This window comes from Cheilinus undulatus, linkage group 11, assembly GCF_018320785.1.
Source record: "Cheilinus undulatus linkage group 11, ASM1832078v1, whole genome shotgun sequence".
NCBI classification, from domain to species: domain Eukaryota; kingdom Metazoa; phylum Chordata; class Actinopteri; order Labriformes; family Labridae; genus Cheilinus; species Cheilinus undulatus.
The window spans coordinates 37806876-37832746 of NC_054875.1; the positions used below are offsets into that span (position 1 = coordinate 37806876).

The 25871-nt window shown below is 39.3% G+C and overlaps 1 protein-coding gene across 3 annotated transcripts in view; it reads right to left on the bottom strand.

The window, feature by feature from the left end:
- LOC121517254 (segment polarity protein dishevelled homolog DVL-1-like) overlaps positions 1-25871 on the bottom strand; it is a 65273-nt gene that overhangs the window by 20247 nt on the left and 19155 nt on the right. For all 3 annotated transcript variants that reach the window (XM_041798893.1, XM_041798892.1, XM_041798894.1), the window contains exons 2-4: positions 23865-23934; positions 17031-17152; positions 12226-12344 (exon numbers count right to left, since the gene is read on the bottom strand). In XM_041798893.1, the coding sequence (XP_041654827.1) occupies positions 12226-12344; positions 17031-17152; positions 23865-23934 (311 nt within the window). The remainder of the gene's footprint in view (positions 1-12225; positions 12345-17030; positions 17153-23864; positions 23935-25871) is intronic.

A 25871-nucleotide genomic window follows, 5' to 3' on the forward strand; every position in this document is an offset into this window, starting at 1 on the left:
TCCGAGCATCACTGATGAAAGCAACAGCAAAGCTTTAATCTCTGATATGTCTGGAAGATTATAGATTTACTGCAAACACAAAACGAAACAGATATAATGCTTTAATCAGAGTGTATAGAATGAAAACGTTAGTAAGAAGCTGCAGCATAATATGAAAGGAGTCACTGAAATAAAGAGTAAGAACGTCACTCAGTCAGTGTGTTTTTCCTCCAATAGCAGAAAATAATTATCTATTTTATTTACATATCCAAATGTATAAATCAGAATTGATGGTTGTTAGTACTTTTTTGGGGATGCACGATAATGGGTATTGACAGATAAAGCTTGAAAGAAAAAAAAAATCTGCTTTTAATTAAAGTTGATATACCGACTGCACTTACAGGCAGTGAGGGATGTGCATCTAAACAAAAAATATTATTTAAAAGTCTCTTACAAGAAAATTAAGATGAACCAGGGTGTACATCTAAGTTTGTTAGCTTGTTGCTAAAATATGATGGAAATTGCCAATAGAAGGCTAACAAATTTAGCATTGCTTCATGCTATTTTTAAATTAACCTTTTAAAGCCTGAATACACAAATTAAAGCCAGAAAATTCTCATTTTTTGGAACTGAAATGTTTATTTCATTTCTACTGAAATCCCCCCCCCCCCAAAAGAATCCAAACTTCCCTAAAATTTAACATATATATTTTTTGTATCTCATTTTATACATTAGGTTTTTTTGGTAACTGATAATCAACTTGAGGGCATTTTTTTTTTTATCATTTACGATAAATGTAAATGCTGTGCTTTCAGATACATTAACATTACCTGTAAAGTCTGCGGTCGCAAAGTACAGTTAATGAGCCACTGCCATTTATTTGGTTTTGATCAGACATCTATTAAAGTCACTGAAATTTTCTTTTGTAATGTTCATCTCTGTAAACGTACTTTGTGGATTAAAGTCTCTGCATAGTGGAATGTTTAACAGAGTGTCACCAGTCAATCTTACACCAGTTAAACCGTATTACCGAAGGAATACATCAGACAAAGTGAATGACAAAAAGCTGACATGCTTGAAAAAATCCTGTCTGTTTTGTTACTTCTAAGACTTAGATAATATCATGTAATCAAGTATTTTATAATCATTGAAACATGATTTTTTTAATGATTTTTTGTTTTTGTAAATGACCTCTCACTGCCCATCTATAGCACCTCTGGGCCCTAGAAGCACAGCACTGGACAAACTCTCATCTGTTTTCATGAAATAACGTTGATTGTTGTATTTAATGTATTGTGTGTACTTGCTCCTTGTTTCATATCCGGGCCCTTCCCAGGGGCTTTTAGAAGCTTATCTGGGGTTTTCATGCATCTTGGTTTTGTTGTTGTTGTTTTGTTGGATTTTTTTAGGGGGTTTCTGTTGTATGAACACAGTTGAAAGTAAATTAATCAAATAATCATAAAACAACTTGTTGACACAGTAGGAGTGTTATACCAAAGAAATTGATAAAAAAAATATCAGTAGTGCTCTTGGACATTGGCTAAATTGTTATTTCAAACATCAGAATCAGTATAACGGGCTGCACAGCGGTGCGGGGTTAGCTCTGTTGCCTCCAGTCAGGACCTTTATGTGTGAAGTTTGCATGTTCTCTCTATGCATGTGTGTACTCCAGCTTCCTCCCACCACCACATACATGCTCATTAGATTAACTGGTGACTCTAAATTGGCCGTGGATGTGAGAGTGCCTGGTTGCTTTTTTCTAGTCCTGCCCTGTGATTGACAGGTGACCAGTCCAGGGTGTACCCCACCTCTCACCAATGACAGCTGGGATAGGCTCCAGCCCTCTGCTACCCTAAACGGGATAAGCCATGTAGAAAATAGATGGATAGATTTTGGTTTAAAATGTGTAAAAACTACTGAGGGATGTAAAGGATGATTAATAGAAATTATTTATGAAAAAAAAAAAACATGAAAAATGTAAAAGCTGCCATCATTTTAAAGTCTACAGGGGAAAAAAATAAAAACATTTTGTTCAAATTAAAATACTGATCAGTTATCACTGACATATTACTTTTGGGTTAGACAAGACAAAAGGGCATTTAGCTTTAGTTTTTTTCGAAATTTAGAAAAGCTTCAAATCCTTTGTTTCTGAAAACCTCCAAGTGAGTTTGCATGAAGTTTGAATATTAGTTAAACTAGACTCATTGTAAACATAGAGACAAAGTTCCTCTACCTCACTTTTACCTCTTTGAGAAACAAAATCTTCTGAATTTAAAGACAGTTTACAGCCTGTAGGGATTCATTTTAAATTCAGAACCTCACTGCACAAAGCTCTACACAGTACTCCAGGTGTTCAACCACACAGCTCCATCCTCATACGTACACTGCCATGGAGGCGGAGCTGTCTCAGGGTGACAGCGGATTGGCTGGAAAGGCCTCATAAAGCGAAGAGGGCGTGGCAGCCAGCGCATTCGCCGAGAGCAAGCAAAACATTCCAGCAATGTGGTCGTTCCCATGGTTAGCTCCGCCCGTTGAGTGCCTTTATGAAAGCTGAGCTGCTGCACATAAGCACTCAATCAGCAGAGGGACCTGACATCCACCATCACTCAGACTGATTTGCTCCCACGCTTGAGATACTGCCCCGCCAGAGGAAACAAAAAAATAAACAAGAGCGTGCAGGTTCACCAAGGCAGAATGAAACGTGAATGTTTGTGCTCCGCTCCGTCTGTGCTAAAGCCAGCAAGAGCCCCAGACGCTCGCTGCACACCGGCTGGCTGCTGACAGGCTTCACAGCTTATCTACAACAGGCAGTGACAGAAAACAGGGAATAAGAAGTCTGCGCAGTCAGGAAGTAGGAAGGGAGATAATCAGGTTTTGACTTAACATGAAACTTTGGATAAGATGATACCAAGGGCCAAAAAGTTGAGACATTTTTAAGGGAAATTCAGCTTCAAGAATCTAAAAATAATCTCACACACTATTCCTATTAAATGTGCAACCATGTAAACTAATATTGACTTTACTAATTGGTCAACAAGTGTGGTCAACAACTTCCAAAAATCCCTCTCTTCATTGAAAATAAGCTCCTTTTTTTTTTTTAACAAACTTTCCTTGTTAACATAGGAAAAACAGAAAAACAACTGCATAACCTAACCACAAAATGCAATCATAATTCTCATGTAACATACTCAAATGTCATAAATCATTTAAACAACAAATCTGTCTCACCGCAGCCGACAGTGTGTCCTCATCCAACGCACAGACAATCTGAACTGAGAGTCAGGACAAAGTATCGCCCCCTCCTCCCCTCCCTCTCTCACGCAACTATAGAATGACTGCTAATCTGTCTGCGACCAATCAGAGGGTGGAGTTCTCCAAACAGAGGATTTGACATGATGTGATGCGCTCCCCCATCTCTGCCCCAGGTGAAAGCAGCATCAGGTTATTAAAAGACCAAATGCTTTCAGCTGCTTTTCATCCCCGAAAAATACGATTTTAAGATACTTTTCATGACAGTTTGAGCAGCTGTTTTTAGTGTTGTGTTAATACTTTAATACAAGCATAAGTGCTCCAGCTAAGCCGTGTCCTCTTTGACCTCGACCTTGAAATCCCCGAGGCAATCCACAGCATCACGCTTAATGCAATCTCAATGTTTTATATTTCTTTTTATAGAAAGTATTAAATTCTCTCTTCAACAATGAATTTGTTCGTACAAGAGTGCAGCATGACATAAAAAAGTAGTAGACAAGCACAAATCAAACATCAGTACCCTGCAAACTCCTGCACACTTAGTCATACATCAGCAACATGGTATTAAAACACTTAAATGTTTTTGTGCCATTTAAATTGATTTCTTTCTCTTTGTTGGGGTCAGAAATATGACCCAGAAAAACTGTATTACTTCTAAGCTCCAGTTCCTTTCAATACCATCAACTGTTATAAAACAATCATCCATCCATTCATTTTCTACACTGCTTATCCTGTTCAGGATCACAGGGGGGCTGGAGCCAATCCCAGCTGTCACTGGGTGAGGGGCGGGGTACACCCTGGGCTGGTTGCCAGTCAATCACAACAATCACTGTGTTATGTAAATAAAATGATATCCAGAAATATGAACATATTAAAGCTTTAAAACCTGAGAAATATATCATTCAACAAAAGTTAATGGTAACCCATTTTATTTAGATACTGACAGGAGGCCCTTCAGCTGGCTATTTCAAAATTTGGTCAATCATTTTTTATTTCAAAGACACCACTTCTGCCTTTAATTTCCCCCATTTATCGCAGTATACAAGTAAAAATATAAAGCTATTATATTTGATATGACTGACTGGTTAGTTTGTATTAAAGAAAACAGGTTAAAGGGTTTACTTAGATGTAAAGAAAGCCAAAGTTTGAGGTGTAATATTGGAAGTAGGAGTGGGAATGTCAGAGCAACTTGATGGATACAATACAATATAATATAATACAATGCAATACAAAACAGTACTTTGCAATATGAAATGAAATGATGCAACAGGAAAAATGAAGAAATGAAACGATAAGATACGCTACAATATGGTATGATACGATAAGATGCAATGCAATACGACACGACACGATACAACATACAAACCAAGACATGAAAGAATACAGTATGATTCAACATGATATGAAATGATGCAATACAATATGGTACGATAGGACATGATAACATACAATACTATGCAATATGATAAGATACGATGTGACATGATGACAATATGATATAAGATGAAACAATAACATAGAACACGAGAAGACTGGACAAAATACAATACAACACGATACGATATTAGACTATATGATGTGTTCACGCTGGAAGTGGTTCCATGATGCACATGTGCTCTAGCGCTGCTTCCAGTGTCAGAACTAGAAAAAGAATTGAGAAGGAGGCGATGGAGGTGGGTAGCACTGAGTAGTGCTAGTGTGGGAGGGATCAGTGTTACAGACGTGACTATGGGCGATCGAACTTGCAACCTATGACAGCCACCATGACAAGTCATGTCCTGTTGCAATTATAAAAAAATTCTCTGTCTTTAAAAACTTTAGAAATAACTGAGATACAACCTCAATTTAAAACTATATAACATACAAAGTAAGTAATTACATTTGCTCAAATTACTGTAATTGATCAGTTTTTGGGGGTACTTGTACTTTTTGAGTACAGTTTTAACCAGGGTAACTGTTCTGTTATGTCAGTACGATACTTTTGTAGTTTTTCCACCTCAGTTGACCATACTGTAGCACATAGCAAGAAACAATTGCTCACAGCAAAAAAATAAATGTTGAGATCTCAGCTTTTAACGGAGTTAATTTAACTCCTTAAGTGTCATTTTAACTCCATTCTGAGTGAAATGTCCTCAGTCTTGTTGTTAGTTGACAGCTTTGATCCACCACTGTTAGTTTGATGCTATAATAAGCCAATTTCTCTGCGCTACACCAGCTGTGATTTCAAATCTGGGGGGATGTGGGGGCAGAGTTTCCTGAGTATTTAGGCGTGTTTTATATGTGTTTAACCCAGTTTGGATGCTGCCTGTTGTACAGTGGTCCCTGCTGGGGATCTTTTGGTCATCTTTTTGGTGGATTGTTGCTTTTGATGTGAGACATATTTGCACCATGGGTGAAGTTATCCACTGAGTTAGAGTCCCTGCCTGTTCTTAAAGGAGCAACTCTGTACTCAGTACTTAAAGTACTCTTTAAATTGAATACTTTTTACTTGAGTTGGAACAATTCTTAAACTTCTACTTAAGTAAACTTTAAATCAGAGTAACTGCACTTTTACTTGAGTACAACTGATCGGCGTTCTTTCCACCTCTGACAACATAGGAGCGGTCACAATCTACATAAATACACATTTTTCAGTAAAAATCCACATAACTTCACTGGTCAATCAGTTTCTGTTCCCACAACCTCTATTCCTCTCATAAGCCTTATCTTGAGAAGTCATAAAGTAGAGGCATGGTCACACTGTCAGGGAAATTAATGAAGAGACACAACACTGATATTTAACGACTGTATTAGGGCACGAGTTTTTACAATAATATATTGCTGTACAGATATTTTGTCCCATCCCTAATTGGAAGCATTATAATATTTGACATCTTGTCTTACAAAATGTTAAGCTGCAGAGCACCTACGGGCTGTTAAGGAAATCATATCCGATAATTCAATCCTACACCTGTTCACCCTGCTAAAATGTTTCTCCATTCAACCATTCACTCTAAAATGCTGCAGCACCCGCAGAAAAAAAGAGGGGATCTGTTTTCCACTTTAACAGATCGCTGTAAAACAGGCAGCATTCACGCTGAGACAAATCACTCGGAGCGTGTGTATAAGGTGACAGGGGAATTCCTGCAGCTGCTGATGCTGTAGGCTGTAAGGTAAGGAGGCGGAGCTGCTGACTCCTTCTTCATATGTCTATACATCCAGGTCATGTCAGAGAGAGAGAGAGAGAGAGAGAGAGAGAGAGTAACCACTGAGACCACACAGACAAATTGAGTTACACTGTACAGGGGCCCTTATGGGCCATGAAACTGCTAGTAAACCACGAGGGATCCACCCAATTTCCCTGAGGGATTCAATTAGAGTTAACAAACTAGCAAGGAGGGAGATAACACAACAAGACCTGGCCTGCATGTGTGTGAGAGAGGTAGAGTTCATTATCTGACTATTTAGTAATTCTGTTTTGTCTGTCTTCTATGTGATGATGTCTGACTTGTACTGAATCTAGTAAACGCAGATGAAGAAGAGGGACAGACGCAAAGTTCATTAGGCTGGAGGTATTTCCGCATCACCCTCTAAACAACAGATGTGCATTTGGCAGCTAGCGGCAGAGATCTAACGTGATGATGGGCGCCGACAATACGTCTTCACACCAGTCTGAAATACAGAATGCTCAAGAGAGAAGAAATCCATCAATGTGATTTTACACCCATTCTCTGGGATAAGGTTAACGTCCGTCTCCAGCTAGAGAGACAGTTCCGTCAACCTGAGGCTGGATTCTGTGGTAGTAATTGCACAATTAGTCTTGAGTACAGGAAGCAGGAGACAGCATGCTGTGAAGTGAGGATGCAGGATGGAGAGATGGTGAGAGGGAGAGTGAAAACAGCTGGATATGCTGTGCATTAAAGAGAAAGCATGCAGAGGGCATCACAAGTATGCGTTCACAGTACAAGGAAAGCCTGAAATGAGAGATTCTATTATTAGAAAATATGATGATGATAAGACCACAGACAGCACAAAACATGGGTGTAGTCTTTGTGATGTCAATGGTTAGTTTCCAAAGCAGAGGTTTGAAGCTTAGCAATAATGGAGGCCATTAGTGATGTTCCTAGGCGTATCATTTCCTATGAAATTAAATGCAAAATATTATTGCATTTAGCCTACCAGTCTAAAGTCAAATCAATACACCCTGTAAACCAACATCACACTCCAAGGGTACAAAGACGTTAACCGTAAATGTGTGAAGATAGTTAGCAGAAAGAAGCTAACATTAGCTAGCACCACCAGCCTTTGATCCTTGTTTCAGGTTAACATCCACATTCCTGAGCTGAGAATCGTCACTCAGTGCTTCGGTTATATGTGAGTATAACCTTAAAAAGCCTACTGACAACGTTCTCCCCATTTTCTGGATCAAAATAGTGCTAAACCATGGTGTCCTACAAGGCTATGGATGCCAAAACAGTTAGCAGATGTTTATATCAGATTAAAGAGCACTGCAGCAGCGAAGTAGTCATCATTAAAAACAATTACAACGGCTACTAGTGGCGGGCTACTGCGTTACAGTTTAGATGCAGTGTTTGACCAGAATTAACTTAACCAACCCGTACTTCTGATGCCGAAAATACAAGGGAATTGGCCGATGCACATCCCTAGTCGCTACACCATGCTGTCTCAAGACAATCTAGTAACAGGCAAAGAGGTAGCGCTGAGAAGGGCCCTTAGCCTCCTGGCTAACAGCTACAACACACCTACCTGTATGTCAACTCAGCCCTCCTCTCTTTATGCAAACTCATACATAACTCACAGCCTTGACATGATCAAAAAGTGTGACTTTTACAGAAAAATCAACCCCTGTAACAGTGTGAAAATTAGGGAATGAACCAAGTCTCAGACCAAACCAGTTATCTTTTTTAAATATGCTGTAAACATGTTCATTCTGCTGAAAAAACTGATGTCTTGCCAATAGTTAATAAGGATCCTGGCTATTTTTTTACTCCCACATAGGCTTTATTTCAGGGTTAACTTTGTCAGCGAAACTATGACAACAAAATGTCAACTTTTTTCCAAGATATATTTTTTGGGGCTTTATATGTCTTCATTCATAGAGGCAGACAGTGGATAGAGTCAGAAACAAGAATAAGAGAGTAAGGGAGAGATGTAGAAAAGTAGCCACAGGCCAGATTCAAACCCGCATAGATGGGGATCACTTTAAACACTAGGCCATCTGCATTCCAGTCAACTAATCTTTTAAAGAAAAGAGTAGGATAGATCTTTTGTGATTAAAACCCTGATGGAAAGTAAGTTTAGTTTTCGTCATTTAGACTAAAGTAAGACTAAATTTTATTGCTGAATTTTTCAACATTTTAAATCCCTCATATTTCTCCACTGTGCATTAAACATACAGTCATGTGCATAAGTTTCAGGCTTTTGCAGCGGTAAGGAATCACCATTGTGGCGATGTGCCCAGGGCTGGAGGGTGGGGAGGCAGTAGCCGGTGTCAAGGTCAATACATGTCAACACAAGTGTGTGTCAAGGTCAAGCTCGGCAGCATCTCTTTTTTTTGCCTTTTCCCCCCTGGTAATACACCCAGAGAACACCAGCGGTTTTCGGGACCCCCTTAGGGGGATGTCAGATTTTTCATGGGGGGCATGAGGCTCTGTCTGCTCTGAGGTTGTTAAAATTAGATTTGCACATGGGGGGGGGCCTCAAAGGAAGGCAAAAAGGTTGGGAACCACTGTCCTAGGCCATGCTTACTCACCACATCCATCCCTTTCTTCACCCTAAAGGCGTGGACATATAATTTTCTTATGTCCCTCATAATATATAAGGACATCCAGAGCACGGCCAGGGTCATGTCAATCCTCCTTCGTCCACAATAGTACCCTGAGGTGGCCTACTGCCACATTTTCCCTGTTACTTCATCTTAAAATTTTGGCCCAAAAATGCCTGAAAGTTCTGCACAGCACTGTTTGTAAGAATTTCCATCAGTATAATTGAAATCAAAGTACTGATAGTGCATTAATAAAAGTGTTTTACAATTATATTGATTTTTGTAATTTGCCTTGATGAATTAGTTCACAGTATAAACGTGATTTAAAGTAAAGACTAAAATGTTGTTTTTTCTTGACTAAAACTGGATGAAAATGTTTTAGAGTTCCTGTCAACGTACATTATAATAGTTAAAAAAGGCTGAAATTTGAATAAACCAAAGAACATTTTAATTTAAGGACTAAATTTAAAACAGCTGCCAAAGTAAACACTTCTTCATTTATCAAGTCCAGCGGTTGCTGCTTGAATAAGACATGTCGTAATAAGAATATCAAAGTCTGAAAATGAGCTTTTACTGTCAGCACTGGTGTCTCTCTGCATGCTGTGTGAGTACCTGTTTAAAACACGTCATCTCTCCTGAATACAAAATCAAATAGCAGACAAGCTTTGCTCACCTTTGTTGCCTGGCATTTCCCTCACTTTTTCAGTCATCATGCTGGCTAACCTTGTCAGTGTCCTCAAATTACCACCAATTAATCTGAGGGTTGTTAACCATTAGCAGGGCTTTATCTGATTGGCTGAATGGTGTGAATGAATAACTTGTGTATCCTTGGCGCAGTGTAATAGGTCAAATGTTAGCATGCTGTTGTTAATACCTTATCAGTGCTTCTGTCTATTGAGATGTATTTCTTGCATTTGCTCATAAAAAATTAAGATGAAAAGGTGATTTATCCTGCAGACTTACTCATCTACTGAATGCCCAATAAAAAAGCGAATTCTGTCACAATGTCAGCACCAGCTGCAAAGAAGAGACTGAGGAAGATATCTCAATTGAGTATACAGCTGATAACAGTGCATACCTAATTTCCTGCAGCACCAGTACACCCAGTTTGTCCGTTGTGGATAAAGCAGAAATGTTATGGTCCCTAGCTTGCCCTCATCGGTCCATTCCACCTTCATCTAATCTCAAGAAATCACTGAGTGATTTTAGTGGCATCAAGAGTACAATTAAAACAAATAGACTAAAACATCTAAAAATCAGTACCACATGAGTAGAGCAGTTTTTAATCATAATTGAAGCGACAATGGTGACAAATATGTTTGCATGTAAGCGTTCATTGTAATCTGTTCTAGCTGGATGATGCACAATTTGGATAACTACTCTCGGCACTCATGAGCATTAACCAATCACAGTTTTATAATGACTGTTATCCCAGGTCAATCCAAAATTGATGTAGGAAGGCAGATCTCCAATGAGAGCTCCATACATTTATAGTAGCCTGTGTCTTTTATGTCTTACTGTTATATAAGGCCAACCAACTTTATCATACAGGATGCAATAAGGAGTGGAATAGCTGTCAATGGGGATAAATCTGAGGGCAGTCTGAAGGTTTGAGAGAGGAGGCAGAAGCATGCATGAAAATAACATCTCCTCAGTCCAGAACAGAAGTGAAGATGGCATCAGTCATCATCTATAATTATCACTATTATCTTTCTGCAACTCAATAAAATACATAAGGTAAGGAATTTAAAAACTGCATCCAGAATTGTTCAGCTCTAATGATCACTTTCTAAAATCACCCACTGAAGCCTGTAAGACATATATGCCTGAAACTACTCACAAGAAAAGTAATAAGACAGAAAAATCCAGTAACCTCTGCAGGAGAACAGTGTATTAACAGAACTGAATATTTTTGAATGAATCAACAAACAAGGCAGTACAGCATGTCCCTCAATCCACCACAGATATGATATTGTTTCACACTAGTTGAGATATACAGGTTGTGGAAATTAAGGCCGATATACCAGATGCCTGCATAAAATTGATTGGGCACAACAGATGAACATTAGTTATTGATATCTGTTCATGCTACATTATTTTGCAGATGGATGATGCTAGTAAACAGGGATGATTTTGGCCAACTGATGCATCGGTGCATCAGTTGCAGATAAAGCAATATGTTTTGCTCTGAAAGCAGGCTGGTGTGGAGTTGATGAGAGGTATTTTTTGAGTTGATTATTAATAAATGACGCTAGGATTTTAGAGACAGGACAGTATGGAAACTGGCTGATTATAACTGACTTTGGTTTATTACTTCCCTTATGGAGAGGAATTACATGTGCACATTTCCAGACTTGTGGGATGACTCAGGATGCAATAGAGTGAATAGATGTATGTGTAATTTGTTTAGAGAGTAGATTAAAGTATGGGCCTTGATCATTCTCCTGTCTTTCTATTATCTAAAGACTGCAGCGCCTCCTTGACTGCAGAGGAAGTGAGAGCCTGTGTGGTGAATCTAGTATGATTTAGGTTGGCAATGAGGCTTTCTATCAACGGTGGTTCCAAAATACATTGTGTAAAACTGATGCATATCATAATCTCAGCCTGAAAAGGAAAAACAGCACTTCTGACAGGAAGCTGAAGGAGCAGCGCCTTTCTCTTACCAGAGTGATTTTACACGAAATTGCTGCAGTCAAGCGCCAAAACAATAAAAGCAGATGTGTTCATACTTGATAACAGCTTTTAGAAGCTTTTAAAATCAAGATCCTGACAGTTTCTTTTCCTGGTAGACTTTATAGCTGCGGAGGAGTTTTCCTCTGATATTTCACAAAACACTCGTCTCCTCTGACAGCGTATAATCATCGTACAAGACTGGAGTGTGGCTGCTGAGTGGAAAACAGCCTCTGACCATAAACCTGAGCCACACGCAGGAAACAGAAGGAGGGAAATATTGGGCAAGAGACAGTAAATTCCAGAAACTTTGACATACAGTGAACTTATTCACTTTCTTTGCTCCTTTGAGAGTTTGGGAACTCGTGCTTCGTGGTCTCATGCAGCTAAAGTTTAACATGTGATCCCTTAGGGTTTTCTCATATACATGTCTGCTGTCTGTCCACCTTTTTTCCTTGGTGTGAAGAGTAAGAAAAGCAAGAGTTGAGTGAAATGTAATAAGTTGGAAATGACAGGGTAATTGCTTTTTTAGGACCCATCTGTTCCCAGCTGATAATACTCACGTTCAGTTTCTCGGGCTCTCCTGCGTGCACGCTCCCTCTCTCGCTCTCGGCGGTGGCTCAGGAGAGACTCAGTCCCCGTCTCAGTGTCCAGGCCGTCTCTGCTGCTCACTGCATTGGCACTGTGACACATCAGAGAAACCTCAGTCATGTTCATAATAATGTACAAAACACATGTCTCTCTCACTGAAACTCTTTCAAATTAATTCTCCAGCCTCCTTAACTCCTGAGCACAAACTCCACGCCTGTCTGTTAGAATATTTGTTGCCTGCCATTCAGCCCAAGGGGATATGCAACTCATATTGTGACTATGTTTCAAATTCAATCCCTGCAGCCAAAATAGCAGTTTCATTGTTCTGTGGTATGTGATGTGCTTTCCGCTAAGTGTCATTAATGACCAGATACCCTGAGAGGGAGCCGATGTGGACAATGCTGGCATTAATGAGACCTATTGAAAGCCCAGATGGTGCCTGCAGCGTGATCGGGAAAGAGACAGAGAGGGGAGAATGACAGATTGCATTAAAAAAGCGAGAAGTGGTAGATCAGGTGTGGGCTGAGCAATGAGCTGGTCTGTGTACTTGAGGTCTGGGAGGAGTTGGGGGGGGCTCTGGAGGTGCTGGAGGGCAGATTGTTATTCTGTCAGAGGGATGGAGACGCTGTGGCCTCAGGGTGCAGGGTTAAGGGACTCACACTGCCACCGGGCAGTAAGGAAACCTGAAGCTGGTGAGAACACCGCTCAATGCTGTCAGGGTGTCACACACACTTAAGCATGAGTGCAACATGTAAACCAAGCCTGCATAAATAATCAAACGTGCACAAGTGTGCAATCATGCATTCATGCATGCTTCAGTGGTGTACAAACAGGATCATATTCAAAGTGTATGAAGCACAAACATCTTACAACAGTGGTTTAAAAGTTATTTCCTGCCGGACTGTTTGGAGTAATGCTGTAACAGTATATTCTTTATTATCATCTAGTGTTGCATATATGTGTCATGGGTCGGATTCCATGTCTGTCATCAGATGGATCCAGTTTGAAAGGCTTAGAGCTGGTATCCTTTTCCCTGGTTAGAGAGCGACCAGATCAATCAGCATCATTTGAGGAACAAGAGGCGGTTTAGCTGAAGCAATGAGAAAGTTCTGGCTGCGAACTGTACATTCGTGACGGCCACACTCACAAACCATTTTCCCAGCCAGGAAGCAACCCAGGAACCTTCTTGCAGTAAGGCATCATCACTAACCCCCGCGCCGTGGTCCAGCCCACAAAGAAGTATTTTATAAATAACACACAGAGAATGGTCAGCGGCCTAATCCAGACTAAATGATGAATAGACACATTTAAGAAGTAGTTAACAAACTGTGGCTTTAGCTGTCTTAGCTTTAGCTAAAGCTACCATAGCCACTTTAGCTATGTAATTAATGTTACTACATCAGCCAGTGTAGCTCAGTTAGCTTAAGCAGTGTAAGCTTTGGCAAACATAGCTAAAGCTAACTTAGCTACATAGAAAACATAGCTATGTGGCTTACATAGCTGCTGTGTGAGCTTAGCTTTAGCTCCGTTAGCTACATAGGTTTGTTTTCTATAGCTAAGTAACCCATAGCAATGTGAGCTTTCACAAACATAGCTTAAGATCACTTAACTACATAGATATGTAGCTTATGTATCTGCTCTGTGAGGTTAGCTACGATAGCCACATAGCTTCGTCATCTATAGCTAAGTTATCTTTAGTAATAGGACCTCTGGGAAATATAGCTCAAGCTAACTAGACAACGTAGATACGTAGCTTAAGTAGCTTATGTAGCTGCTTAGTGAGCTTAGCTTTAGCTACATTAGCTATGTAGCTCCATTATATATTTAGTTTACGCAGCTAATAGAGCTAAGTAAGCTAAGCTTGTTGCATTAAAGTGTTTTTCACAGAGGACAAGCTTGTTTGCTGTAAGCAGGCTGTTTACTTGGCTTCATCAAATATTTTGTGATCAGGTTTTTCAGGTCAATTTTTTTTTTTTAACTTTTTATATCCTAACCACTACCTTAACTGTTACCTTGAACCCTACCCCTTTTAGTGTTTTTATTCTTTTTTTGCATCTTTTTATTGCATCTTTTTATTCTATCTTTTAATTTCATTTTATTTTTATCTTATATTTCATTTTATGTTATTTTGTTTTTATACTTTTACCTAAACTCCAGTGTTCCCTCATTGTGAACTTAAGGTAGCATTACCTTAGGAAGTTCCTGTTCTTACAGAATCCTTTATTTAGGACATATTGGCCAATGTTGTGTAAGGATTACAGGGTGGGGGAGAGGGGAGTGGGGTAGGAGAGATAGGTGGGATCTGGGAGAGTGTTGGGTTGGGTGAGGACATATTTCCTTAATCTATTTTGTCCATGTGTAACACACTTTGTTCAACACTGTTTTGTATGAAAAGTCTTATACAAATAACAATAACTAGACTGATTGTTTGAATAATCTAGTAAAAAAATTACAAAGGGCCTTTAAATAAAGTGCTCTTTATATAAAGATTTTCATTACTGCTATGATTAGTGTTGTAAGTCTTATTATATCAATACATACCCTACAATTATTTCTTATAATTTAACTCAAAATGCATTTTTTTTCTTTAAGGATAGCTTTTGTTTTTTATTGCCTATTTTTAACCTTTTTTTACTTTCCAAATTTACACATCATACAACGTATTAAAAACAAAACAGAAAAAGAACAATTTACTTTTGGCAAAAAAAAAATTGTGAATAACTAATTTCATGTCATTAATCCCTTCTGCAGAGGAGGAAGAATAAAAAAACACCCCCAAAAAAGAGGGGAAAAGGTTTCCATATACACCCCCACCACCCCACTCACACACATGTATTAATTTACCAACTTAAACCCACTGTTTATCGCCTATTTTACAGTAAATTTACTTATTTTCTGTCACACCTTTAGTGCATGTAATTGTGGGGGAAATTGAGTCAATTTGTTTGCTTAATGGTGAAGTAATAATGCCATAAGGATGCACTCTGCTGGAGCAGAAACAAGGGAACGAGAAAAGGGATGAAGTTGATTCTGTTAACTCAGTTATGACTGTGATGAATTGCATTTTAAACAACACAAAATATCAACAAAAAGCTGTGAATAAAAAATAAACAGTCTAATCCCACACCTTATTGTCAGAGTGTGGTTGATTAATGTAAATGAAAAGCACAGGCGCAGACAGGACGCCGTGTCTGCCGTGTTCACTCAGGGGGATAAAAGTGCTCAATGAGGCATGCTTACACGCTTCTGCTATGGAGTGCTAATGGGTGCACCTGGGCTGGGCACAGGTCACTGCATGTGTGCAAATATGAGCAAGGATGCACAGTTTGGGAGTAATTCTATTGGAGGTGATTGTGGAGCAGAGCATAGTGATGACTGATGCGGGGCTGACTGACTGACTGACTGTCAGGCTGTCGATAGCTGCTGACCAGGCGGGCAGCAGGTCTCCTGATCCGAGGGGAGATTATCTGAGGCGCTGGGCTGCAGCTGTGAACAAATGCCACCCCCTTTTCAACCCCCCAACTCTCCTTCTTACACCGCCACCTTCCTCTCCTGCCAATCGCCGCCCCCCTCCCTCTTGGGAAATGGAGATGGGTGCTTTTAATGTCCGTTAATCCGGATTACTAGGCAGAGGCACATCAGTTGTGTCCATTCTCAGCCCAAAACACCTATTCTGTGCGCTCATCAAATAGAGCCATTCACACCAACAAACACATGAAATGCATGAATAAAGCACAAAGACAAATGAAGTGGTAATAATATTCTCTCTATTTACTGAGAGAGGAAGAGGGAGGAAGACTGGATTCATTTCAGGCAGAGAGGAGGTTCACTGTGGGGAATTCAGCACGCTGTTTTCTGAGAGAAAGGCCTCACTCAAAGAGAGACAGAGAAAGGGAACGTGAAGGAGGGGAGGAGGGGATATGACGTTGGGTAAAGTAGCAGGAACAGTGTCCATTTGCTCCACAAGGTGGCAGTAGTGATAGTGAAAGCTGACCAGGAACAATAAAACCATCAGGACAGCTGACAACCAAGCAGCAGGGAGCGGCCCGTAGAGGGCAAAAGCGAGCTGAGATGTCAAACCCTGGATAAAGAGATACACTCAGACATGACAGATTGCATGTTCTCAATATAGAGCCTCGGCCATATTGCTCTCATGCTGTAATGGCAACAACCCTTGCCCTTCCTGCCCCCAGCACTTACAGCTATATTTAGCATGGGACTTCTCAGCTACTGCAGTGAGATTCTTTAATATGCCAGCTGAAATTTAAGTCTTGGCCCAGGTAAAGGCTAAAATGAGCCACATTTCTGACCTTCTAATGTTCTTATTCTGCATGTGCCTTTATTACCGGAGTATGGATGAATGCTCCTAGTGACTGAATACAATGGAAGCCTCTCTGAGTGCCAGTATTTGCCTGAAGATGTTTGTGCTGTGAAGTCTATTTCAAGAATCAGCAGCAGTAGTGGCGTACGCATCATGTTTACATAGACGAGCGGACTAACGCCTTACTCCATGGTTGAGTGGGTGGAAGGGAACATACACACAAGTGGGAAAACTACTCACACCCTGCATGTTCAAGCTTTAGCACATACTTTGTGGCTTATTCACACTCTGGCGTATAGACCACCTACACCTCCCATATGATAAATCTTTCCACTTTGTGATTAGCACGTATGTGAAATAAAGAGGTCACGCAGCGCACACGGCCGTGTGCTTGAATACATCTGCCTACATGTGTGTAATTGTGCATACATGACAGGCGGTAGTCAGCATACTTACTGGAAAGAAGGGGGGCGGGAGTCTCCAATGCCCCCAGTTCTCTCGAGGGGTGGGGGTAGCTCCGGATGGCTCTCTGTGCACTGAGATCCTCCATCGGAGTGGGCGCTCTCTGCCAGGACCAACTATGAGAGAAAAGTTGCAGAAAAGAAGGGTTTACAACCCCAATACCAAAAAAGCTGGGGCACTGTGTAAAATGTTAAGAATACAATAATTTGCAAATCTCAAACCCATATTTTATTCACAATAGAACATAAATGACATATAAGATGTTGAAACTGAGATAATTTGGCAATCATAAAAAATATTAGATCATTTTTAATTTGATGGCAGCAGCAGGGCAACAAAAGGCTGGAAAAGCAAGTGGAATGAATGAAAAACAGCTGGAGGAGCCTTTTGCAACTGATTAGGAAAACTGGATCAACAGTCAGTATCAGGAGTAAGGAAGGGAGAGGTTTACCAATCTGCACAAAACTGCATCTAAAATTGTGAAACAGTTGCAGAAAAATGTTCCTCAACGTAACATTACAAAAACCTTCCCAAGACAGTCTGTCTGCATTCTAACATCCAATCTCCTGAGAGTTCATCTGAGACCAGGTATATCTCAGAACAGAAATACTCGCTAAAATGTCAAAAAAAAAAAAAAAAGATTAAACTTCCATTTAGGGTTAGGTTAAGGTAAGAGTTAGGATACCAAAAGTTAAAAGTCAAAACCATGACCTGCAAAAACCTGATTACAAAACATTTAATGAAGCAGCTTGTCCTCCATGAAAAAACTCTAACACAGCAAGCTTAGCTTACGTAGCTCCATTAGCTGCGAAAGCTCGAAGGAAAACGAGCTATGGAGCTAAAGCTAAGCTCACAAAGAAGCCATGTAAGCTATAGCTAAGTTATCTGCATAGCTAAGTTAGCTTTAGCTTCGTTTGCTACAGCTCACATTGCCAAAGCTAACTTAGCAATATGGAGCTACATAGCTAATGTAGCCACAGCTAAGCTCACAAAGCAGCTATGTAAGCTACGTAGGTAAGTCATCTATGTTGCTTTGTTAGCTTTAGCTAAATTTTATAAAGTTTAGTCACTAAAGCTAACTTAGCTACATGGGCTTGTGTAATCATTTTAATTACATAGCTAGCATAGCTATGTTTGCTTTAGCTTAAGCTAACATAGCTAAAGTGAGCCACTGTTTGTGCAACTACTTCTAAAGCAGATCTATAATATCTTCAATTTCTATAATAAATATCTCGGTATAAATCCCAAATTAGATCTCTGACCATTTTTTAAATAACTGAAATGTTTCTTAGTCTGTAATGTTTACAAGGTTGTTTTTGAATTAAAAAAATATCTAAAACTAAAACTACCTTGTACCAGCAAATTGTGGCACTTCCTGTCTCAGATAAACAGCCTATGAGATTGGCTGCCACAAATGAACAGGCTGCAGCCAGAGCCCTCTCAAACTTCAAATAACCCCTCATCTACAGTACATAATATCACAAAAAGATTCACAGAATCTGGAGAAATTTCTGTGTGCAAAGGACAATGCCTAAGGTCAATATTGGATGCTTTGGGCCCTCAGATGGTACTGCATTACAATGTTACAAGGTCATAATGTCATTTAGCACACTTTTGTCCAAATCAGCATACATCTGAGAGTATACAGTACAACACAAGCAAAGATTTTAAAAACAGGCATGATTCTGCATCCCTCATGGGTTCAGGAACACTTCCGGAAACCATTGCTTGTCATCACAGTCCATCTGTCAACGTCCACAAATGAAAGCCCAAGCTATAATGCAAAGGAGAACTCATATTTGAACAAAGCGCCATCTTCTCAGGGCCAAAGCTAATTTAAAATGGACTGAGGCAAAATGGAAAACTGTTCTGTGGTCAGATGAGTCATATTTTGAAATTCTTTTTGGAAACCACGGACACAAAGTCCTGCAGTCTGAAGAGGAGATGGATCAACAGTTGATATGTTTTTTATGTTCTTCTATAGATAAAATATGCCTGTATGAGATTTGCAAGTCATTGCATTCTGTTTTCATTTACATTTTACACAGTACCCCAACTTTTTTTTGGAATTGGGGTTGTAGTGTGTTTGTGTATTGAGTTCTGAAAGAAACACAAAATTATGATAATACTTTGTTGAATGACACATGTCCCGTTGTGACGAGAGAGAAGATCAAAAATAACATCAACAGATAAACACAAACAGGGATGCCGGCACCAGAGACAAACACAAATACACATGGGAAAAACACTACAAAATAAGATGCTAAAAAGGACTACAGATGACACGTATCTGAGCATAAACAACTTCAGAAACACATCAAGTGACACAGACACTTTTAAGACCACTCTGAAGTACAAAAGATGATGTACAATGACCTGTGGACATGAACACGCTCCTTTCATCTCACTCATTTCACCAGAATAATGAACTTTAAACCAGGCAGCAGTGCAGAATAACAACCGTATGCACTGTGATTATTTTAATGCATGCTCTGAATTCACTGATGTCACTTTGGTGTCATGTTTTTTGTTCCATTTCAAAGACTTTAAGTATTTCTTCACTTCATTTTCCATCACCCTCTGTTTCTGTGTGCTGTGACTGGTGTGTGTGTGCTTACAGGCTTTCTGTGTGAAGCACATTATGAGTCAGTGGATTTCACTCTTTGGTCCTTGGTTATCCACTTTAATGGAAAATGGCTTCACAGAGGAAAAAAGGGCTTACTATGAGGAGTTGACAATGTTATAAAGACAAAAATACCTCCAAATCCTCTGGTATACAATAGGGCTGAAGGATGCTGCAAAAAGGGACATTGTGTGTCTTTTCTTTCTGATGTAAATATTGTGATGTGAAAAAATACAGGTACTATTTGAGGACAAAAACATAATGAGTAGTAACACTTTTTTAATATTCTGATTATGGCAAATTTTGATAAATGAACTAGTGCTTCAATTAGCCCAGCACACTCAATAATAGCTATTTAAAGGTCTAATTTATGGTGAAGAGGTGGGATTATACAAGGTAGTACTTCGTTCCCCAGTCATTTTTAATGTCCAAACCAAATCAGTCAGTGTTGTATTTTAACTCTTTACATTTTGTATGTACTTTGTGTTTCATGGTGTGTGTGGTTTTTGACTGTTTTGCTTTAGACTGAGTTAATTTGATTTAGTTTCCTTAATTCTATATTAACTAAGGTAAACCTAACCTAACCTAAACGAACCTGATCTAACCAAACCCCTCCTAACCTAACCTAACCTAACCTAATCCAACCCAACCCAACATAGCCTAACATGACCTAACCCAACCGAACATGACCTAACCTAACCCAAACCAAACAAACCCAACCCAACCAAACCTAACCTTACCTAACCTAATCAAACCTAACCTGACCTTACCTACACTAACCTAACCTTACATAACCCAACCTAACCTAATTTGACCTAACCTTATCTAACCAAATCTAACCTAACCAAACCTTAATGGACCTAACCTAACCTAGCCTAACCTTAACCAAACAAAACGTACCAAACCTAACCTAACCAGACCTTACCTGACAGAGCTGGACCTAACCTAACCTAACCTAACCTAACCTAACCTAACCTAACCTAACCCAACCCTACAAAGCCCAACCTAATCTAGGCTTAACTTACCCAACCAAAACTTAACTACCTTACTTTACCTAACCCAGCCTAGCCTAACCTAACCTGACAGGGCTGAACCTAACCAAATCTAATCCAACCTTTTAAAACCTAACCTAATCAGTCTTAACCTAGCCTAACCAAACCTTACATAACCTACGCTTACATAGCCAAGCCTAGCCTAACCAAACCAAACCAAATCCAACCAAACCATACGTACCCTAACCAAAGCAAACCTAACGTAACCTAACCTGACCTAACCTAACCTGATTTTAATTAATTCAATTAATATATAATTGTTCAGCTGATATAATTCTTCAAGTTGAAATGAAAGTTTATTTTTATATAAGAATATAAGGATACTTGATTTACAATAAATGATTAGACCTTTTACTGAGAGAAAACAAGCCTATACACGTGAAAAACCCACACATGTAAAGCTTTAATTTTAAAAATACCACTGATTGAGCTCAGTGGCATTATTTCTCAGTTGCATCATAAATGCTTCTGGATGGCTGATAAATATTAATTGAAAATACTAAATTTCACATGTACCTTTTGTTTCTGATCCCCTTCCTTTGTCAGATTTAGCCATAAAAAAGAGTGTTTTCCTCAGGGGGTCATGACATGGAAAAGTTTAAAAACTGTTTTTGACAAACATTATAATAAAAATCTACTGAATCACTGACTTAAGACTGGGCAAGGCTACTTCAATATGAACTGCTGTCCCTTTTTTAAATATAATCTCATGTTTTTGTTTCACTGCAGAAATGGAGGCAATATTTAAATTAACTACACATTTACATTTGTTTTTAACAGTATAAAACAGAACAGAAGGGAGATACACATCTAAATTACCATATCAAACCCTCTCTCAGCAACTATGCAGTTATGCATAAGTAATGAGAAATAAAAGCTGTCAAAGCAACTTTGGAACTCAAAGAAATGCTGACCGGTTTCAGTATGAAGCATTTTTAGTGGACATATCTATATCAGTAAGAGTTTGAATATGCAACAAAAGCCAATAATTTGACTTTTTTGACAAAAAAAAAAAATGAATGTCAAAGTAAAAGCAGATTTCTGCAAAGCAATTTCAATTAAACAAAAATACGTCAAGTAAAATAAGTGATTGCATAAATATTCATCCCCTTTAAAGTGACTGACCTAATTCAACAGAAGTCCAGCCGAATAATGCTAGTCATTTTACAGTTAGTGAAATAGAGATCACCTGAGTGCAGTGAATGTGTCTCAAGTGATTGTAGTATAAAGACACCTGTGTCTGGAAGGTCCAGTCATCGGTTAATCAGTATTCCTTGCTACCATAACACCATGAGGACACTCTAAGCAACTCAGAAAAAGGTTACTAAATAAGTTTAAGTCAGGGGATGGATACAAAAAATTCCAAGGCTCTGGACATCCCTGAGAGTTCAGTTAAGGCTTTATAGGAAAGTGGCAAAGAGAAAGCCACTTTTGAAGAAACTCATATTAAATCTTGACTAGAGTTCACCAAAAGGCATGACAGAGACTCCATGGTCAAGTGGAAAAAGTTATTTTGTCTGATGAGACCAAAATGGTGCTTTTTGGCCATCAGACAAGACGCTAAGTTTGGAGGACACCAAACACTGCACATCACCACAAACACACCATTCTCACTGTGAAGCATGGTTGTGGCAGCATCATGCTGTGGGGATGCTTCTCAGCTGATGGTTGAGGGTAAAGTGGGTGTGGCAAAATACAGGAAGATTCTGGTAGACAATTTTACTCAGTCTGCAAGAGAATCACAACTTGGAGAAGATTTATTTTCCAGTAGGAAAACAGCAAAAGTTACACAGGAATGGTTTGAGACAACAGGGTGAATGTTCTGGAGCGACTGAGTCAAAGCCCAGACTTTAATCCAATAGAGAATTTGTTGCTGGACTTGAAAAGGGCTGTTCAATCCCAATTCCCATGCAACCTGACAGAGCTTGAGCTGTTTTGCAAATAGAGTAAAACTGCAGTGTCCAGATGTGCAAGCCTGATTAAGACTTGTCCACACAGACTCAGTGCTGTGGTTGCAGCCAAAGGTGCATCTATTAAATACTGATTTGAAGGGGGTGAATATTTATGAAATCACTTATTTTACATGACATTTTCTTTATCTAATTGACAGCACTTCGAGGAAATCTGGTTTCACTTTGGGATTAAAGAGTTTTTTTGTATTGTTTTCAGTCAAAAAAGCCAAACTAGATTGGTCATGATTAATTTATAAAATCAATAAAAGGGCTTAACATCCAAAGGGGTGAATATTTTTTATAGGCATGTCTCAGTGTGTCTTTTTGAAAAAGCACTATGGAGGAAAAAATAAATAAATAACTGAAGATAAACAAAGATTTAAATGTGGTTGATAATCAGCAGTGATATATTGAGACCACTCAGGTCCACACTGCTTAAGAGACATCGAGCAATACAGCCCTTAATGACTCTAAAGCCCCCGCCTGTGTCACTAACTCTGACCTCTGATCTCCCTGTGGAGGCGGGAACACAATTCACTGAATTTCCCCTCAGAGATCAATAAAGAGTAATTTTATGTGCTGGATTGTTAACAAAAATGGACAAAAAGCCAATGAGTAGATTAAAGCTGTCAAACTAATTTATACATCCCTGCTCTCAGTGTGTCATCAATATTTAAAGGCATAGTGGTAACCTGTGCTCTCAGTGTTCAGTGTGCTTTACTATACAGCCATGATTAAAATGTTAATCTTCTTTAACATGACAGATTGATTTACTCATGAAACATGTTTAACGTCCCTGAAGGGAGACCTGGGCTCTCACTGAGGTTTATCTTCCATAATTACAAATCAGTGCAAACCTTCACAGGTCAATAGAGTAATGGGCCATCACATGGATAACATTAGAAGGATACTGTTTCTTGTTTTAGCAGCCACTTCTGGTTGTATGTTTTATTACAGTGGCCAAGTTTCATGCCTAATGGAATCACTCATACCTATATGATGCATCTGAATAGAGATATCAAGGTGAAGTATGTTTGAAAAGCATTGTGGAGGCGTTGCATGGCTGCATTTACATGATCTATGAGTGCTCCACATATCTTTGGATAGAGAGCCCAGGCTGCACAGCTCAGGCGAGCGGCCAAGAGAGAAAGAAAGAAAGAGAGAGGAGGAGGGAGACGGGCGCACCATTCATCTCACTTACCCAGGACACTACTCTCCCGTTGAAGCACGGCAGCTTGGCGTTGTCATCGGAAATCTCTTCCTTGACGACCCTGGGGAGCAGGCAGACAGATACAGTCAGGCTAACTGGCCAGGACAAGGACACAGAGTCAGCTCAACAGCGCGCCAGAGCCTGAAGACACTTCACTTCTGCTGCCAGGTTGACACATACTGAAACTCTTTCTCGGTCACATCTTACACCTGGCTTTAGATCAGGTTTGGATCCTTTCTATTTGGCACGGGTTAACTCAGTGAGCAGCAGTGCTGACCTATCAGTGATTTATTAACACCATGCCTGTCTGTCAGGTTACACTCAACACAACAATGTGATAAGGACTGCTTAACCTGGAGAGGATACGGCCATAAATCAGCGATGAATAGACCTAATGGTAAACCTGTGCAGATTTGTATATTTCACAACGATGATGACGTAAACCATCAAACTTATCTTGACATCATTCTGACAATCTCACCATAAAATACAAGTAGTACTGTGAGCTTTACAAAGGAAGAATTCATTGCATAACAAATAAATTAGATTGCATTAGGCAGACTGCTCTAATACACTGCAATGATTACCTATAGTGTGGTCTTAATCTTTATTTATAGATGCTACAAAGTCAAGTGCAATCATAGGAGTCTAGATTTTCTCTATTCTTGCTTGCATTTGCAGTACATTTGTAGTCTTTGGTGATTACAGGTTTAGGCCAAACTTTGTCCACACTGGTGACAAACCCACTCAAATTGACGATAATCTTATGATGATTTATTTGCGTATTCAAACAATCTGCATCCGCATCAAAGTACAGCTAACAATCCATTATACATCAAACATTTCAACTTGAGTCACAGATCTGCTTGACTCTGTAATATAAAGCAAATCAGTGGTTAGATTTCCCAGACTGGACCAAACCAAACTCCATTAAAAACACTTTTAGTCCTCTCAAGGGCCAGGCATGACAAAATTCAGCTTTTCTTCTCTCAATCTGCATTATGGTGTTGCTCAATAATAAATCTGTCTAAACAACTGGAAATGTGTCTGTCTGTCTGTGTTGACTGCCACGCCACACCGTTGCTAAAATTGTCCTCATACTAGGGCTGGGCGCTTATGGCAAAAATCAAAAACATAATTGGACTTTTTACCTCGATTATGATTAATGAATGATTATTCCAACCCAAACCTCTGACTGTTTGTTCTGTAATTGTTTGTATAATTTGAAAACATACAATTGAAAGTCAAATTTTTCAAAGAAAAGGGGGAAAAAATGAAATAATTGACAGGGCAGGTTTACATTGGTTAGAGGTTTTAAATGTCGGTTTCGATTATTTTTCAATTAATTGTCCAGCTCTACCTGACATCTCTAAGAAAACATCTTGGGTGTACTGGTTCGAAATTGGTGCCTTAAAAAATAATAAATATATACAGATTTTCAATAAAATCCCAAAATGTTGTGACGAGTTATCATTCCGGGACATCTGCTGTGTTCAGTTTCCCTAAGAAGTCAGATGTCGGAGCTAGAATGACACCAAATGTAATGTGTTACATGAATATGGGTCTGTCCCTGTGTAGCCAGTATCACACAGCAAGTGGGCCATGTGATAGATGTTTATAAAGCACCACAAAAAGTAGTGGTCTAAAAATCTGCAAACAAGTCAAAAGTAATAGCTTTAATGCTGCCCTTATTGTGCTATCACCCCACATACGCACTGGCGTGCAGAGATGCTGGGCCATTATGTAGCTATCTATGAAAAAAAAACCTTTCCATGCAAATTGGCCCTATTGATTCATCATCTAATGATGAGGTCCGCAACAGCACGGCATAAATAGAGCTAACATTAGCCTACCGTCTGTGAGAGCTGATGGAAGTTTGCTGCAGTTTTTATGACGCAAACTTGACAGATAACAATATTACCTCTGTATGACATTAAAATAAAAGATATATAAATAAGGTCGAAAAATATTGCTTTGGCATTGCAATTAATTTGGCAT